Consider the following 18,513-nt stretch of genomic DNA (forward strand, 5'->3'; position numbering starts at 1 on the left):
GTTACTGATTTCTGTTATTAATCCTGTGTGCTTTTTCTTTTAGGCTTTTGCATTTATGTTCATGGATATGACTGGGCTGTAGTTATCCTTTATGCTTCATGTTTGCTTTTGACATAAAGTACTTTCTTTGTTTCTTCCCTTCTCTCTCTTTTAAGTGTTAACAAGCATTGGGAGTTGGAAGAGGAGGGGGTTAGGGTGAGCAGAGCTTGATTTACTCTTAAGCAGTGTCTTCAGGATCTGACTTCTCTCTATCTCTGAATTCTATTCACTCCTCCTCTTCATGTTGGCAAAAGAGCCTGTATAACTATTATATAAAAAGTAACATATCTTTCCATCTTTTTTTTTTTTTTTTTTTTTGAGACACAGTCTCGCTCTGTCGTCCGGGCTGGAGTGCAGTGGCCGGATCTCAGCTCACTGCAAGCTCCGCCTCCCGGGTTTACGCCATTCTCCTGCCTCAGTCTTTCCATCTTTTATGTACATTATCCATCAATTACTCTGGGTGCTCTTAAAATATTCTGTTATGTACTATCTCCCTTAATTTTACCTTGTGATTCTTTACACTTTTCTTGTATATATTTTGAGTCTTTATTATTAGGTGTATATCAAGTTTGAGCTGCAATATCTTAAAACTTTAATCATCAGGTACTGACTCTATGTCTCTCTAATAATGAATTTTTACTTAAAGTCTATTTGCCTGATATTAATATGGTTTTTATTTTATTTTATTGTTTTGAGATGGAGTATCACTCTGTCATCTAGGCTGGAGTGCAGTGGCACAATCTCAGCTCACTGCAACCTCCACTTCCTGGGTTCAAGCGATTCTCCTGCTTCAACCTCCTGAGTAGCTGGGACTACAGCCACAAACCACCATACCTAGCTAATTTTTGTATTTTTAGTAGAGACAGGGTTTCACCATGTTGGCCAGGCTGGTCTTGAACTCCTCACCTCGAGTGATCTGCCTGCCTCCCAAAGTGCTGGAATTACAGGCGTGAGCCACTGCCCCCAGCTGGCATTCTTTTTACGTATTTGTTTTCCACTTTACTTTCAGGGTTTTTGTCAATTTAAGTTTAGGATGTGTAAACTACAAGAAACATTTAGTTGGACTTCTTTAAATGTAATCTATCTTTGTCTTTTAAATATTTAAACCCTGTAATAGTTGACACGACACATTCTTTCTAAGGTCTCATTTTGTGCTTTCTCTTCATTCTGTTTATGTGCTAGTCCCCACCCCCACTCCTTCATAAACTTGTCTTTTTTCTTAATTTTTTGGATTGAGGATTTCCACACTCCCCCCAACTCTAACACTTTTCCTTCAGTACTGTTTTGGTAGTTACACATTCTATGTTATTTTGGCAGTTTCCCTTACATTTTTAATTCTCATATCCAACTTAAAGGGGCATTTTGTGTCCTGGACCTAATTTTTTTGTGTGCCCTAATTCTATTCATGCCATCATTGTCCATAGTTTCTTTCTAAATCTATTTTCCTAGGTTTTATATACTTTGTTTTCTCTTATTATGTGGGTCTTGCTCCATGTCTCTTCCCACTTCTTGCAATGGCTCAGCTCTACTGTAGAAGCTGGCATTTTTGACTTGGCTAGCAAAGACTGTTTGCATTCCTTGCTCTTTTGGCCACTCTGATCTTTGTCCTTTCCAGTTTAATGGAAAAATTATTAAACTCCGGGCTGTATACAAAAACCGCTATGCTTAACACCCTCCCTTTTCAACACTTTTTTCTTTTTATGCTGAGGTTTCATCTGAGTGGGTTTTACAAGAACAAAGACAAAACTGTGGATTGAGGTTGAGTTCACAGTGAAACCTGATCTTACAGCAGTATAAACCACATGTGGACATCATTGTTTATCCCTCATATTGGCTATTAGTGTAAAAAATAGCATTTGATTAAATTTCATTGTTCGTATAACTAAGCAAAACATTTTTTCTTACCATTTGCAAGGCTGCATTCTTGTGAAAATGTGCTTAAGAGATACTCAACCCAGAGTATAGAAAAAAAAAGAAATGGATAGTAAGAGAACTAAGTTATGTTCTTGCCTTTTCAATAGCTGAGTAACCTTTGGCAGGTCACTTTACCTTGGAGAAGCTTTACCACTCTGGGCCAAAGGTAATTTATCTATAAAGTGATCTGGCAGGAGGTATTAGTTATCTATTGCTGTGTAATAAGTTATACCAAAATTTAATGGCCTAATAGGACAAATATTTACTCACAGCTTCTGTAGTCAGACATCTGACCTTGGCTTAGGTAGGTGCCTCTGGCTCAGTGTCTCTTGGAAGGCTGTAGTCAAGGTGTCTTCCAGAATTATGGGATGATTGTTTTCAAGCTCACTCATGCAGTTGTTGGCAGGATTCAGCTCTTCAGATGTTGTTGGACTGAGAACCTCAGTTCTTTGTGGGCTGCTAGCTGGAGACCTCCCTTGGTTCCTTGCCATGTGAGCCCCTCCACAGTATGACAACTCGCCTCTCCCAGAACGAGGACTCCAACAGTGAAAGTGAAAGAGAGCAAGCAAGACAGAAGCTTCAATCTTTCTGTGATCTAATCTTGAAAGCAACATCGTGTTATTTTCTCTGGTTTCTATTACTTGCAAATCACTTGATTCAGCGCGCTCTCAAGAGGAGAGACTTCTTTGTTCTTTTTTGTGTTTAACCTGGTTGCTTCTCCCAAATTAGTTGGTGTGAGAAAGAAACTATCTTCATTTTGGCCTCCACTTGATTCAGTCATTAATTATGTTAGAAGGCACATACCTTTCTTAAGTAAGAATCTATTTGGGTGTCAAGAGGGACTACTTTCTGCCTCTGGAGGAGTTCAGGGACTGTATACATGTCATATATCTCACATATGTATAATCCACATAAATGTAAGGCATATATTTAAAAGTCAAAACAACATTAGTTTGATTTGAAAGCTTCAGAATAAAATTGATTGCAAAGTCTTATTTTTAAAAGTCAAAGCCAATATAAATGAAACTCCATTTGTAATTTTAGATTACTGGTGATATAATTATATTATTGTTTAGACTATTTAAATATATTTATGATATATATTTGTGATAAATATATGAAATATATTTGTGATAAAAGATACAAAATGCATTTTGCTTCCCGTACTGTTACATAGGAAGGACACTGGTCAGAAAAATTGGTTATAGGTAGAAGCTCTGCCATTTCTTGGTATATGGCACAATTTATCTAAATATCAGTTGCCTTATTTGTAAATGAAGTTCTTGATACTATAGTCTCAGATTAGATGTTTTATGCTTTATAAATGATCGTGTTCTACGGCTAAATGGAGCTTCTTTGACTAACCTGTTGTTTCAGGCCACATGTGACCAACGTGGCTGTTGCTGGAATCCCCAGGGAGCTGTGAGTGTTCCCTGGTGCTACTATTCCAAGAATCATAGCTACCACATGGAGGGCGACCTTGTAAACACAAATGCAGGTAAGCCAGAGTCTGCCATGATGCAGGAGGTCCAGACCCTCTGGAGGCTGACTCTGTATCCCCCAGAGGAGAGCTGGGGCAGCCTGCAGAGTTCTGTTCTGTGGGGCCACATAACCACATGTGACAGAAGGTAGGCACTGCTCTTAATCAAGGACTGGAATCTATGTGGGCACCAAGCAAAAAATTATTCTCTGCCTTGGGAGTTGAGAGGCCATGTCCTCTTTCCAGCTTCCCCATTATGGACCTTCATGACTGTGCAATAATCATTGATCATTTTTGTTTTCAAGTTTATCCCTTTTAAAGTGGGGGATTCGAAATCAGTAACCTCTCAGACTACTTCCAACTCTAATTTTATGCTATTTTTATGAAATGGAAATAATTCCAATTTTATAAACATGTTGTGAAAGTCAATATAAGTGTTCATGGAGTGAATAGCCCCTCTTCTTCCTCTTACTCTAAAATGCAGAGCATAGGCTGGGCGCAGTGACTCACACCTGTAATCCCAGCACTTTGGGAGGCCGAGATGGATGGGTCATGTGAGGTCAGGAGTTTGAGACCAGCCTGGCCAATATGGCAAAACTCCATCTCTACTAAAAATACAAAAATTAGCCGGGTGTAGTGGCATGCGCCTGTAGTCCTGGCTACTCAGGAGGCTGAGGCAGGAGAATCGCTTGAACCCAGGAGGCAGAGGTTGCAGTGAGCTGAGATTGTGACACTGCACTCCAGCCTGGGTGACAGAGCTAGACTCCATCCAGCACCCCCCCAAAAAATGCAGAACATAATGATGACCATTCTAGGGGATAGCAGAAGGTGACGCTTTAGAGAGGCTCTCAGTGGAAAGGAAGAGGCACGTTCCCCTTTTAGATGCTCTGGGCCTGATGGACTGTTCCAATAAGGTCTCAACTTTCACCTGGTTTACCATTTAATTAGGGAGATGGCATCAATGGATATAATCACCTGTAATGCAGTATGAAAATGACTGAGAAGGAATTGTGTATATATATGTCAGGTCTGAGAATGTAAAGGGAATCTGATTAACACCAAATGACTGATGGGCCTGTGGAATGAGTGTTAGGCTTATTGGGGGAGGTTTTCAATCAGATTTTGTAGAAGAGAGACAGATTTTTATATAAAGTAATGATGATATCTAGCGCCATAATCTGCCATAGATAGTATGTGCATATGATGGCGTATATGTCTGTATTTTCCCTTCTTTTGAGAAATAAAGGCTTTTCATCAATCCCTTTGACATGTATCCTAATCTTGTTTTTTTTTTTTTGAGACGGAGTCTCACTCTGTTGTGTGGGCTGGAGTGCAGTGGCGTGATCTCGGCTCACTGCAACCTCTGCCTCCCGGGTTGAAGCAATTCTCCTGCCTCAGCCTCCGGAGTAGCTGAGATTACAGGCATGCACCACCATTCCCGGCTAATTTTTGTATTTTTAGTAGAGACGGGGTTTCACCATGTTGGTCAGGCTGGTCTCGAACTCCTGACCTGGTGATCCACCCGCCTTGGCCTCCCAAAGTGCTGGGTTTACAGGTGTGAGCCACTGCACCCAGCCCCATGTATCTTAATTTTTATGTAGGTATTATTTGAGAATTTGCAGAGTCAACTATGAAAACTTTTTTTTTTTTTTCTCCTGTGTTAGGATTCACAGCCCAGTTGAAAAATCTGCCTTCTTCACCCGTGTTCGGAAGCAATGTTGACAATGTTCTTCTCACAGCAGAATATCAGACATCTAATCGTTTCCACTTTAAGGTTGTAATTTGTCTATTTTATTTTTTAAGTTTTTTTTGAGAGACTTTTGTTCCCTATCTGATGACTGCAGTTACTACAAAAATAGAAAAATTTGTTACTGGAGGTATTTTTCTCTACTGTCATTATTAATCGGCACCTGTATGTTAAAGACATATACGGAATAGTCTTCCTTTAGTGTGACAAATGCAGGTAACACAAATGGAGGTAAGCCAGAATAATAACTTCCTGAATGTGTATTACAGTTTACTAGTGAGTTTGGCTTTCATTTATTTACTCTAGCTAACATGTGGAATGTGGTAGGAAGAAAACATAAGGGAGATCACAGCTTTCAATCCATCTTTGCAGATGTACTGTGTATGTCTCTGCCTAAAGACCAGCTTATGCCCAAAGGTGAACCCTTTGAATTTCGTAACATACTGAGTACATCTACCTTAGATATGAGGTCAGTTTGATCAGTACCTGATTCCAGTATCATAAGTAGGGATATTGGGAAGCTCTGACAAGTTTTTATTTTGGCTTTCCTTCTATTTCTGTCTCTGCACAGTTGACCGACCAAACCAATAACAGGTTTGAAGTACCCCATGAACATGTGCAGTCCTTTAGTGGAAATGCTGCTGCTTCTTTGACCTACCAAGTTGAAATCTCCAGAGAGCCATTTAGCATCAAAGTGACCAGAAGAAGCAACAATCGTGTTTTGTAAGTTTTGGAAACCTATCGAAGGATCAGAGTAGGAAGGTTACAGGGAGGTCTGTAAGCATGGAGAAGGGGGTGTTTCAACAATATTCCTGAAGATTGTGAGACCATTATTAGTGACCAGACCCTTTACCTTCTAAAGTATGTATTTTTTTCTGACTTTCCTTCTCTTTCTTCTGTTTGCACAATCTTTTTTTTTTCTCTTTAGTTTTCCCTTTATTTCCCTCCATCTATAATATATAATCAGCTGTCCACCAGTAAATATTTACTGAACATCTCCTATTGTAAGTATAGTGTTCTGGTCATGTGGTAGGCTGTCTGGTCTGGGAGTAAGAAATTTGCACATGGTCCCTTTCTTCAAGGAGTCCTAATCTCTTGTTGTCCATAGAAAAATGTCACAGGATGGCAAATGGGACTGAATGAATGGGGGCTATTGAGTCATTGAGATATAAAGGATGCTTTTCCAAACACTTACATTCTCTCCACACTGCTTGCTCACCCATCCTTGTGTTCTCCACCTGTGTCTAGGTTTGACTCAAGCATTGGGCCCCTCCTGTTTGCCGACCAGTTCTTGCAGCTCTCCACCCGACTGCCTAGTGCTAATGTGTATGGCCTGGGAGAGCATGTGCACCAGCAGTACCGGCATGATATGAATTGGAAGACCTGGCCCATATTTAACAGGGACACAACTCCCAATGGAGTAAGCTTTCAGATGGGTCCCTTTCCACTGAATATCATAGTCTCATTCTTGAAGGTCACCTCTAGTATTACAGTGTAGTGTTTAAGAGTAAGAGTCTAGAGTGGGACTACCTGGCTTTGAATTCTGGTCTTGCTACTCACCAGTTACATGGTTCTGGGTGTTACTTACCTCTCTGTATTCAGTTTCTTATCTATAAAATGGAAGTAATATCTCAATAGGGTAGTGGTGAGGATTAAATGGACTGATACATGTAAAGTATCTAGAAGAATGGCTGCCAGAAGGAAAGTGCTCAGTAAATGCCAACTCCTTCATATTTTTCCTAACCAGATATGGAGAAGATCTTATTAATATCTGTACTCTGAACAACAGTTGATTGTGATCACCATACTTTTAGGTTCCCCTTTAATCACCAACTTACCAGGTTTATCAAAATAGGATAAAGTCTCAGCTAAAACAATCATGTTTTGTATAAAGAATGATTGTGGTAGTGAAAGAATAGACAGAGTTTTGTCGTTTTATTTTATTTCCACTTTTGTTTGTTTTGACTGCTAAAATTGGAAATAACATTGTTTTCTGGATTTGGCAATACTCTGTTGTTCAGGGCCTTTCTTTTTCTTTTCTTCTTCCCTCTTTTGTTGAGATGGGATCTCACTGTTGCCCAGGCTGAAGTGCAGTGGCGCAACCATGACTCACTTTAGCCTCAACCTCCCTGGGCTCAGGTGACCCTCCCACCTCAGTGTCTGGAGTAGCTGAGACTAAAGGTATGTGTCACCATGCCTGGCTAATTTTTTTTTGCATTTTTTTGTAGAGACTGGTTTTTGCTATTTTGTTCAGGTTGATCTCAAACTCCTGGATGCAAGCAATCCTCTGGCCTCGGTCTCCCCTGAGTGCTGGGATTACAAATGTGAGCCGCTGTGCCTGGCTGGGCTTTCTTGACTAAACAGAATTAATGGATAGATGAAAGGAGATTACAGCAATAATTTATTAGTCAACTATATACATATATATATATATATATACACACACACACACACACACACACACATCACACACATACATATATGTGTGTGTATATATATATTTCTATTTAGCCATAGAGTCTAGAAAATATAATAATTTCTTGTTAGATAAAACCGAGGTCCAGAGAAGCCAAATTAATAGCTCAAGGCAAAAGAGTTTGTAAGAACAAGAATGGCCTGAACCCGGGAGGCGGAGCTTGCAGTGAGCTGAGATCACGCCACTCCTCTCCAGCCTGGGCGACAGAGTGAGACTCTGTCTCAAAAAAAAAAAAAGAAAAGGAAAAAAGAGTTTGTAAGAACAGAGGAAGAATCTTATCCCTTCTCTGTGTAATTTTAAGGCCAGGCTCTGTACTGTACATATGCCTATCAGAAAAGTAGAAAAGCTGTTGAGTCAGAGCAACTTAACGTAGGAATAATTGGTGACAATTGTTTCATTAGGGAGCCTCAGATCCTTGCTACTCAAAGTGTGTATGTAGCAGGGGAACCACCATGTGAGAAAGGTGAGTTTTCAGCCCCTTCTTCCATCTATTGAATTAAAATCTGCATTTAGTGCCAGGAGTAGTGGCTCACGCCTGTAATCACAACACTTTGGGAGGCCGAGGCATTTGGATCATTTGAGGTCAGGAGTTCAAGATCAACCTGGTGAAACCCCATCTCTACTAAAAATGCAAAAAAATTAGCCACGCATAGTGGCAGATAGTAGTCCCAGCTACTCAGGAGGCTGAGGCAGAAGAATGGTGTGAACCTGGGAGGTGGAGCTTGCAGTGAGCTGAGATCATGCCACTGCACTCCAGCCTGGGCAACAGAGCGAGACTCCGTCTCAAAAAAAAAAAAAAAAAAATTTAGCCAGGTGGTAGTGGCATGCACCTGTAATCCTAGCTACTCAGGAGGCTGAGGCAGGAGAATCGCTTGAGCCTGGGAGGTAGAGGTTGCGGTGAGCCAAGATCATGCCAGTGCACTCCAGTCTGGGCAACAGAGTGAGACCCTGTATGAAAAAAAAAAAAAAATCTGCTTTTAGATGCCCATGTAATTTGTGGATACGCCAAATTTTGAGAAACGCTTTTCCAGAGCAATAGTTATCAAATGTGACTACATGTTGGAGTTATCTGGGGAAATTAAAAAATAACAGCTATGTCTGCTTCTATCTCCAGGGATTCTGTTTTAATTGGTCTGGCATGCAGTCTAGGTTGAGAACTCCTGTTCTGGAGTCTCGAAGACAAGCCTAGACTAGAGCTCCATCTAGTTACCTGATTCATATTAAGGCATATTGATGGAGCTTAAGTCAGGTTAAGACAGGCCTCTTTGAGAGGGCAGCTTTTTTGAATTACGTTTTAAAAATTCCTATCCTCTCACCTTGTAAAAAACATCACAGCCTTCACATTCCTTCTGGATGAATGATCATAGCTGGCTCATTCTGTAAGAAAACAGGAGTTCACTTGGTTAACATCAACTAGATATAGACCCCATCTTTTAAAAATGTGTCTTTATGACCATGAATTTCCTGTCAATTAGTTGCATGATTAGGACTGATTTCCTAAACCAACCACACAGTGTGGTGCTGAGACTTCTTGGTTGTAAATTTTGGTTTTTAATTATCTTTCTGCAGAATGGAACTAATTTGTATGGTGCGCAGACATTCTTCCTGTGTCTTGAAGATGCTAGTGGATTGTCCTTTGGGGTGTTTCTGATGAACAGCAATGCCATGGGTAAAGGAATATTAATGGAAAAAACAAGCGCAAGAGTGATTTTCAGTCCCTTTCTTACAGCACTATGATAAAAGGAATGGATCCCTTTAAGAGTAACTGAGCCATAGTGTAGGGAGGGCCATATAGATTATCTAATTGTGCTATCTCTACTTCATTACCTGTTGATCCATGGTAGCCACGAGTAGGGGATTTTCTCCCAGCTTATGATTTTCCTGAATCTGGTGGCCTCTGTTGGAATATTTTCTATTATCAAGTTGAGGGAGCTAACCCTTCCCTATAATTTACTCTGAGATAGTTTCCAGCAATGTGTTCTCCATCGTCAGCCTTTTCGTCAGTAGATCCCAGTGGCAATGAATTGCCACAGGGGAAGAGAAGATGTATCAGAAGCTCCCAGGATTGATGGTGGGCATAGGGTATTGATCAATACCTCTTCTCAATTGAGAGTCATTGATTCAATCAGTGCTCCTCAAAGTGTGGTCCCTGATTGGGTCACAGACTGTTTCAGGTCTATAGTAAGATGAGTACAGAAATGGCGAGTAAGCAGTGCTGTAGCCTCCACATGCACACATGAATCTTTTTCTAGTAATTCATTTTCATGTTGTTTTATGAAAATATCAGCTTGCAGTGAAATGGAAATTAAACAAAATAAAGATCTGATTCTCCAACACAGATATCTGAGAAACACTCTAAATGATCTAAAATGATTCTAGGACATCTAAGAGATGAATCTAAGATGATTCTAATAGAATCTAAGATGATCCTAAGGTACTTGAAATGCCAAACAACCTAAGAATAGACTGAGATAATATATTACAAGGACTGTACAGTTTTAGATAGGTGAAAGGAACCAGAAAATAAAATGAGTCAGACTTAGTGGGAGAGGCCACAAGATCCTAGATACTCTGTATGAGTTGTTCCTATGACCAAAGAGTACATTGCAATATTTCTTGAGGCATTTTATTCCTGGATACAAATCAGTGTAATGACACAACTTGAGAATGGTGATTGGCACATAGAGGGATTTTGAATTTATGGCACAATTTCTGACTTTTTTTTTTGGTTTGGCTTTTGTTTGGTGTGAGATTTACTGAGGATAGTTATGTCCGTGTCTAGTTGAATTATATTCTCACAATAATGATAGGGTATGTGGTGGAACATGTTCTGTGGTTGTGAAAGTCAGAGAGGAAAAGCTTTTCCTCTAACCTCTTAGGGTTAATTCTTGGGAGCCTGCAAATTAAACTGGCAAAAAAGGTAGATTAGCAATAGAAAAGACAGAATTTATTTACACATGTAATGCGTATACACACAGGAGTTCTCAGTGATGAGTAACTCAAAGCAGCGATTAGAACTTGGGGCTTCTATACCATCTTAATTAATAGGTGAAAGGGAAGGAGGGAAGATGCTTAGGAGAGAACAAATGACGTTTTGGAAAGATAAATGGGCCCTTAGAAGATAGGTAGGAGGATGAGATAGTCTTGTGACACTGTCTATCTGGGAATGGTGCCTGTTGTCTCAGAAGAGATTAGAGGTACTCCTTGGTGCAGATTTATGACAATTGCTTTTTATTGAGTTTTTTTGGGAGGCTGTGCTTTTAGACACATCAGGGATTTCAGTAACGTAAATGCCTTCAGTCTAAAATAATTTTTTTTTTATGTCACAGTGGCTTATTCTGGACCCCTTCATGAGCCTGGCTGCTTTTTCCCCAGAGCCTGGGGCCTGGCACAAGGCACTAAGACACTCCAGTCAGTATTATTAAAATCTGTCACAGAAAAAATGCCTTGGCTGCCATGTGCTGTGAGGGTGGACTTGGATGGTCAGGGTTTGTCCCTTAGTATTCAAGATGTGAGACACTAGGGTCACTTTGTTCATGTTCACATGGTTAATGATCCTGCATTATTTTAAAACTTGGTAGTTGCTATTCAGTAATCAATTCTGATTTTCATTTTCTTCATTTTTAACCTTTCAAGAGGTTGTCCTTCAGCCTGCGCCAGCCATCACTTACCGCACCATTGGGGGCATTCTCGACTTCTATGTGTTCTTGGGAAACACTCCAGAGCAAGTTGTTCAAGAATATCTAGAGGTAAACTTAGGATGTCGAGATTGTGACTGAGGAAATCCTAAACAGCAAATATTTTATAAAAGTAGATTTCCTGTGCAAGTGTGACCCACAAAATCTGCTGTTACAAATTTCAGATATTAAAGAACAGATTTCATATATGCAATGGAAACTTGCTGTATAGCATTTTTATGTTATAAGAACATGAGAGAATATAAAGATGCCCCAAACATGGCCCTACCCTCAAACATTTATGAAGGGTTGGAAAAATAGAATAACATTCTAACATTAATGAATCAGTGCATTGGGAAATGGACTATGTTTGGTGCTCTGAAAGCAATGCTTCAAAAACTTTTTATTAAGAACAGAATATTTGCTTATTTTCACTTCACATATGTCTTTCAGCTTATTGGGCGGCCAGCCCTTCCCTCCTATTGGGCACTTGGATTTCATCTCAGTCGTTATCAATATGGAACCTTAGACAACATGAGAGAAGTCGTGGAGAGAAATCGCGCAGCACAGCTCCCTTATGTAAGCAAGGTTTTCAATAGTTCTCCAAAAGTAAAGAAATTTCCTTGAAGAAAAAGAACAACTATTTGTATTTTCTCTCCCTGAGTTTAATTGATTTATTTATTTGGTAATGAAAGGAATTTTAGATACTCAGAATACTAGACTTTTTTTTTGTTGGACGAATCATTTTTTGAAGGAACCATAGTTCTTTATAGTATGAAATAGACTAGGAGACCACAATTATGTGTTGGGAGGTAATCTGTTTTGTCTCTATTTTCTTATCGTGTATTTTATTAGTAAACATTTTTTGTGCTTACTGTATTGACTACATTTTACAGGTGTTTTTATTTGAGTTTTCAAGGCATTTGTCTCTTCAGCTTGAATTGTAGCATTTTAATGCTTCTCAGTAGGGATTTTCTTGCCTTACGCGTGTTCTTGGTTTGTTTTGACTCAAAAGTGTCATGGCAGGAACTTACCATAAAAGTTGTATCATAATTTTAGAAATTCCTCTAAGATTCTGGCATAAGATTTAATGTCTAAATTCTTAGGTTCATAGGTTTAGTGTCAGGTCATGAATGATGCAGATTCCCAGTCTCCCTACCTATGTTTTAACAGATGTTTTAAAGAGGAATTGAGGAAGCAGAGTAGTTCTAGACCCCATGAATTTAGCTCAAAATAATTATATTACTGGAAGGACTATGAGCCATCTGGGTTAGCATCATTTTTTTTTTTTCACAGATAGTAAATTGAGGCTGTCAGGGGAAATAACATGACCAAGACCACATAGATAATTGATGACAGAATGAATACTGCATGACTACATGAATGTGAAAAATAATACAACAAGTTTCAGGTCCATGTGTTTTTACGTTAGTATTTTGATTACTATTAAATTGGGAATGAGCAGAATTTGCCTTTCTCTGTAGTGTGGTCATTTCACAATTGAAACCGAGCTTCAGCAGACATTTTGTAATTTGGCAGAAAGTTCATAAATATGAAGTGTAAAAGAAAGTGCTTAACGGAATTGAGATTCAAAAAGCCTAGGAATTGAGGAGATGGGGGAAGCAGAAAGTCAGGGCAGATTAAGACGTTTGGGTCAATGAATCCACTCTCAGGCTAGATGCGGGTCCCACTACTCATTCTCCAGCACGACGTGGCTTTATACATGTGGGGGAGCTGAGGCAGGCAGATCACAAGGTGAGGAGTTCAAGCCCAGCCTGGCCAACACAGTGAAACCCCGTCTCTACTAAAAATACAAAAAAAAAAAAAAAAAAAAAAGATTAGCTGGGTATGGTGGCAGGTGCCTGTAATCCCGGCTATTCGGGAAGCTGAGACACGAGAATCACTTGAACCCAGGAGGTGGAGGTTGCAGTAAGCCGCTATCGTGTCACTGTACTCCAGCCTGGGTGACAGAGCTGGACTCAGTCTTGAGTAAAAAACAAACAAACAAACAAAAACAAAAAAAACCCCCACAAAACTCCATTTAAGATTAGAAATCTCATTTAATATTAGAAAACCAGAGGAACTAGTTTTCAAGCCCAGATCTCTAACATCATAGTGGCCATCTCTTTTTTTATGCGATTTTCCTTACATGTAGATAGACATTTTCTTTTTAAGTGATCCCGGAAATGAAAGAATTGGACTATTACTGCTGCCTAGTGGTGTGAGATGTGAAAGGGAGTGTTTAGACAGGGAATTGAACACTATTACCTGAGTTCAGTATACATGTCAAAATCTGTCACTTTAAGTGAACAAAAAGGTATAATATGGACATGTAATAAAACATTTTTGTGCTTTGAATGGCTAACTTGGAATGTACCTATGATATTGGGTACTATTGGGCGTGAAATTTAATAAGAGATGCAAAGGGAAAAGCTTAGTAGTCTCTAGAATAATCCTCTTCTCTCCCCTGCTCTATTCCCTTGGAGACAAACCTAGGTGGTAGAGAAGGGTACATTTTATTCTGGGCTTCACTATGTTTATACAGGTAAAATTGGGATAGCATAAACAGCAAAGATGTGGGGTAGAAGCGAAGTAACAAAATAAAATGAGGGAGATGTGGGAGAGAGGCAGTCTCTTCCCTTCTTTATTTTGTGAATAAGGTGAAATTTAGGTCATTTCTTAGGTGGATATGTCTGATTGTCTTAGGGGTTTGTCATAATTGGTGTTGTTTGCTTGATTGGTTTTTAATGCCAGAGTGCCAGGCAAGGATAGCATGATGCAGTTAACCTGATGGCAGGGATGAGGCCAAGCCCTAGGGAACCAACCGGTCATGTGTTTTTGAAATCACCATTGGAAAAGAGGCACTCAGCTTCCAGGAACTGATTAAGAACTCTGTTTAGAGCCCAGAACAGAGTTGTTGTTTATCCTGAATAATCACAGTGAAAATTTGATTTCGTTTTACCATGGAAATTTCTAGGCGCTAATTGTGGACTTTGTATATTCTTTCAGGATGTTCAGCATGCTGATATTGATTATATGGATGAGAGAAGGGACTTCACTTATGATCCAGTGAATTTTAAAGGCTTCCCTGAATTTGTCAGTGACTTACACAAAAATGGACAGAAGCTTGTCATCATTGTGGTACGTACTGCCCTCTTTCCTCCAAATTAGGTATTTGCTCCTCCGTTTCATACACCCATCTCCTTTGCTTTCTCCCCAAGTTCCCAGTCTCCTTTCAGTGCCTCCAGCTTCCAGTTGGTTTCTTCATTGTATTCTTCCTCTTTTTAGGATCCAGCCATCTCCAACAACTCTTCCTCAAGTAAACCCTATGGCCCATATGACAGGGGTTCAGATATGAAGATATGGGTGAATAGTTCAGATGGAGTGACTCCACTCATTGGGGAGGTAACTTAATGGGAAGGCTGGAGGCGGTAGAGGGGCTGCATAGGGGTGTGTGAATGTGCGTGTGTTTGTGCATGTAATTGTTTTATTGTACATTTTCAAAATATTTATGTATTCTGGGAATAAATTCTCCTCTCCCCTTTTGTGCCCGAGTGCATGCCTGCCATCCTAGATTTTTGATTCCCTTCACAGCCAAGTCCCTTTAAACAACAGCTCACACACTGAGTGTCCACTTTCTCACCTCCCACACACTCTGCAGCTGACTGTGGCCTCCTTTCTCCCCCCATCACTTCCCTGACACTGCTCTGGCAAAAAACACCCATTACTTTCTCATTGGTAAATCCAGCGGAACTGTTTCATGCCTCTTCTTACTCAATTTTCCTGCAGTATTTGACAAGTGTACCCACTCTTTCTCAAATGTTTGTTTGTCCTTGTTTTTTCAGGAAGGTGTTATCTGCTTGTTCACTTCTAAGGTCTCTGATGACCTTTTCAGAGTGTAGTGTCTGGGGGAAATTGGATAGGAAAGAAAGAGAAAAGTGAATGATGTTAGAATCCACAGCTTATAATGGACTAGCTGAAATTTACACAGTGCTCTTCCCCCATTTACTATTCCCAGAATTAAGAACAAAAAAAGTGTGGAGAGTTAAAGATGACTAAGTTAGACAATGCCTTTATCCACAAATTTATTCATTAAGGACTTAAACATTTTTTGAAATGCATTTTTCTTCAAGTGACCCTGGCATTTATTTTAAATATTCTGAGCACTCCACCTTCCTAACTAAATAGGATGTGTTCCTGGGTACCTCGGTTGCTGTGATCATGTTAGGAATTTCTTTGCAAAGTACTTTATTTTATTCTATATTTGTTTAATTTACTCTTATCAGTGTTTTTCTTTTTCTCCTGAAGGTCTGGCCTGGACAAACTGTGTTTCCTGATTATACCAATCCCAACTGTGCTGTTTGGTGGACAAAGGAATTTGAACTTTTTCATAATCAAGTGGAGTTTGATGGAATCTGGATTGTGAGTTGTTTACACTTGGATTATTGAGTGACAGATATTCAGATTGTGTATATCTGTATCTGTAACTTTGAGTCACAGAGCATAGGGAGAGGAGGAGGAGGAGAAGAAAGGAAGTATAGCAATCATTCTCAATATTCACTATCTTTCTATTCAAATAATCTTACTAAAACACATAGCTTAGAATAAAAATCAAATTGTTAGAGCTAAAAGGAAACTCAGAAATTTTTTCCCAAGTCTAGCTCTTTTTTTCTTTTCTTTTCTCCCTTCCTTCCTTCCCCCCTTCCTTCCTTCCCTCCTTCCTTCCTTCCTTCCTTCCTTCCTTCCTTCCTTCCTTCCTTCTTCAAAGGAATGAGCTGAACTCAGAACAGGTCATGTACTCCTTACCTTGTTGCAAAGTATACAAATTGTTCAATTGCTAGTTCAAGGCTCTTCCATTTGGACATGTTGAACAAATTGATCACAGTCAAAGCACTCAGGTGCATGAACAAACTATGCCTGTGGTAAAGAAAAATGTCTCATATGATGTCAGGTGAAAGAAAGTAACCCAGCCGAGGGTTAGCAAAATTTAGGGAGCTCCAGAGTTGAAACTTTTTCTTTTTCTAACAGAACTGTAGAAAATTCAAACAATACAGAGAGTTAAAAGATAAAAGCAAAATCCTCTGAAATTATAGCAACCAAAGACATTTATTATCGATATGTTAGAATGCATCTCTTTAGACCCTCATGTGCTCTCTCCCTCCTTTTCTCTCTGTGTATGTATGTTTATATGTATTTTTATGTGTACGTATTTACAGTTATATTTTGATATATGGAAAATGTATAAGTTGAAACATGTCATCATATAAATTGAAATTTTTTTCACCTGGTGTGTTTAGGAATTGTTCATTTTCAACAGTTATAGACATATTTGAAGAAATGTTAAGAACCTTCTTCATGAAGCCTTCAGTGGGTAGACAAGAACACCCACTCTATTCCATATATATAAATACCCCCTTAAAATATCTGGAATAATTTATCTGATTAATTAAAAAAAGACACCATCCGTACATCATAAGATAACATGTTACTTTTTCTTAATAGTTTTTGCTCTTCGTCTTGCAGGATATGAATGAAGTCTCCAACTTTGTTGATGGTTCGGTCTCAGGATGTTCCACAAACAACCTAAATAATCCCCCATTCACTCCCAGTAAGTCTTGGTGGTCAGCAGATTAAAGTAGCAATGTGTATTTCATATTATAAATTTGTAAGGACAGATCTGAAAAATTTGACAAGGGAATTTGTTCATAAGTGTGCACAGAAAAAGAAAAATGTGGGTAATATAAGGAAAACTAGGAAGGAAAATAAAAACATGCTATGCTTTCCTAAAAGAGGCACAAATTCAAAAGGGGCAATGTAGTACTTCTACTGATAGTCAAAGCTATTTCTAGGGAAGATCTAGAGCGGATATGGTGTAGAGGCTAGAGGCTAGTGGTAAGTTTATGTCATTCTCAAGTGTACACCCGCAGGCCAGGGTTTACTAGAGAGACACCAGGTAAACAGCCTTAGTCTTAAGGTGAGGGTCATGTCTGACATGTCCACAGTGTGAAGAACTGAGCCACAGGATGAAAAGACAGAACTCGTGACTTGGGAGGTCAAAGTCAGTGAACCTGATGATATCCAGCTTTGACTGAACTTTGGACAACACTATCTCTTAGGGTGTGGCCTTGGAATCATAGCATTGGCCATAGTTTGAAGAACGCTGGAAGTTCAAGGATAAATTATATCTTGATTGAGAAAGGAAAAAACTGCTAAGATGATAATAACTTATGAAGGCTTCAATATGGTGAGAAGAGAGGAAATTGGGGCAGGTAGCGTAGAATCAAATGCTGAGGGTCTTGGATGAGAGGCTAAACAGTTCATATTTTATTCTTTTGGTGTTAGAAGCTACTTTCTCTCTTAGTAAGAGAGAAGCATGGTGGTCAGATGGTTTTGGAAATTTGAACCTGGCATTAATATATAGTGTGAACTAGAAATAGATACCTGGGAGGTAAATAAGACATGATGAAGCTACTGCAATAGTTAAGATCCACAGATAATGTGGATCTCAACCAGAGTGGTGCAATGGGAGCAGAGAGGAACAAATGAATACAGGAGAGACTGGTAATCATTCTCTAAAATATATGATCAGGGGAGAGAAGGAGTCAGAAATTAATTTACACTTTCATTCAGTATTTCTATTCTTGGACCGCTTTACTTAGCTCAGTTTGGAGAATTCAGATTGAACCTCAGGGCTGACTGAATCTTCTTGCTTCCGAGTGTCTGCCTCTAATCACATGAGAGCTTGGTGGGAGGATGTGTGTGAGTCAGCAGAATTCATTTATATGTCAGAGAAACTACTCCATGTGGATAGCGTTCTCATAGTGAGGGAGCAGTGTGACTGTCTACAGGATGCCCACAAGAGTGCCTGCCTGGGGGGCTGTCATGTCGGATTGTGTGATAGTCAAGGAGCAGGAAATGTGCAACTTAGGCTGTCGCTGATTGATCCCACTTTGGTTTCAGGAGTCCTGGATGGGTACCTGTTCTGCAAGACTCTCTGTATGGATGCAGTGCAGCACTGGGGCAAGCAGTACGACGTTCACAATCTGTATGGCTACACCATGGCGGTTGCCACAGCAGAGTAAGACCACTGTGGCTACGACCCGCTAATTATTGAATATAAAGAATATATATATGTTTTTAATTCTTGGAGATTATGGGGCTAATGCATAAAATTTCTTAA

The 18,513-nt window shown here is 39.5% G+C and overlaps 1 protein-coding gene across 5 annotated transcripts in view; it reads left to right on the plus strand.

The window, feature by feature from the left end:
- MGAM (maltase-glucoamylase) overlaps positions 1 to 18,513 on the plus strand; it is a 116,364-nt gene that overhangs the window by 25,748 nt on the left and 72,103 nt on the right. For all 5 annotated transcript variants that reach the window (XM_017891075.1, XM_017891076.1, XM_017891079.1 and 2 more), the window contains 12 exons: positions 3,331 to 3,451; positions 5,098 to 5,207; positions 5,752 to 5,903; positions 6,429 to 6,600; positions 9,226 to 9,325; positions 11,293 to 11,405; positions 11,787 to 11,912; positions 14,343 to 14,474; positions 14,622 to 14,738; positions 15,642 to 15,755; positions 16,857 to 16,941; positions 18,294 to 18,411. In XM_017891075.1, the coding sequence (XP_017746564.1) occupies positions 3,331 to 3,451; positions 5,098 to 5,207; positions 5,752 to 5,903; positions 6,429 to 6,600; positions 9,226 to 9,325; positions 11,293 to 11,405; positions 11,787 to 11,912; positions 14,343 to 14,474; positions 14,622 to 14,738; positions 15,642 to 15,755; positions 16,857 to 16,941; positions 18,294 to 18,411 (1,460 nt within the window). The remainder of the gene's footprint in view (positions 1 to 3,330; positions 3,452 to 5,097; positions 5,208 to 5,751; positions 5,904 to 6,428; positions 6,601 to 9,225; positions 9,326 to 11,292; positions 11,406 to 11,786; positions 11,913 to 14,342; positions 14,475 to 14,621; positions 14,739 to 15,641; positions 15,756 to 16,856; positions 16,942 to 18,293; positions 18,412 to 18,513) is intronic.

The sequence above is a fragment of the Rhinopithecus bieti genome, unplaced genomic scaffold, assembly GCF_001698545.2.
Source record: "Rhinopithecus bieti isolate Rb0 unplaced genomic scaffold, ASM169854v2 scaffold_20175, whole genome shotgun sequence".
NCBI lineage: Eukaryota > Metazoa > Chordata > Mammalia > Primates > Cercopithecidae > Rhinopithecus > Rhinopithecus bieti.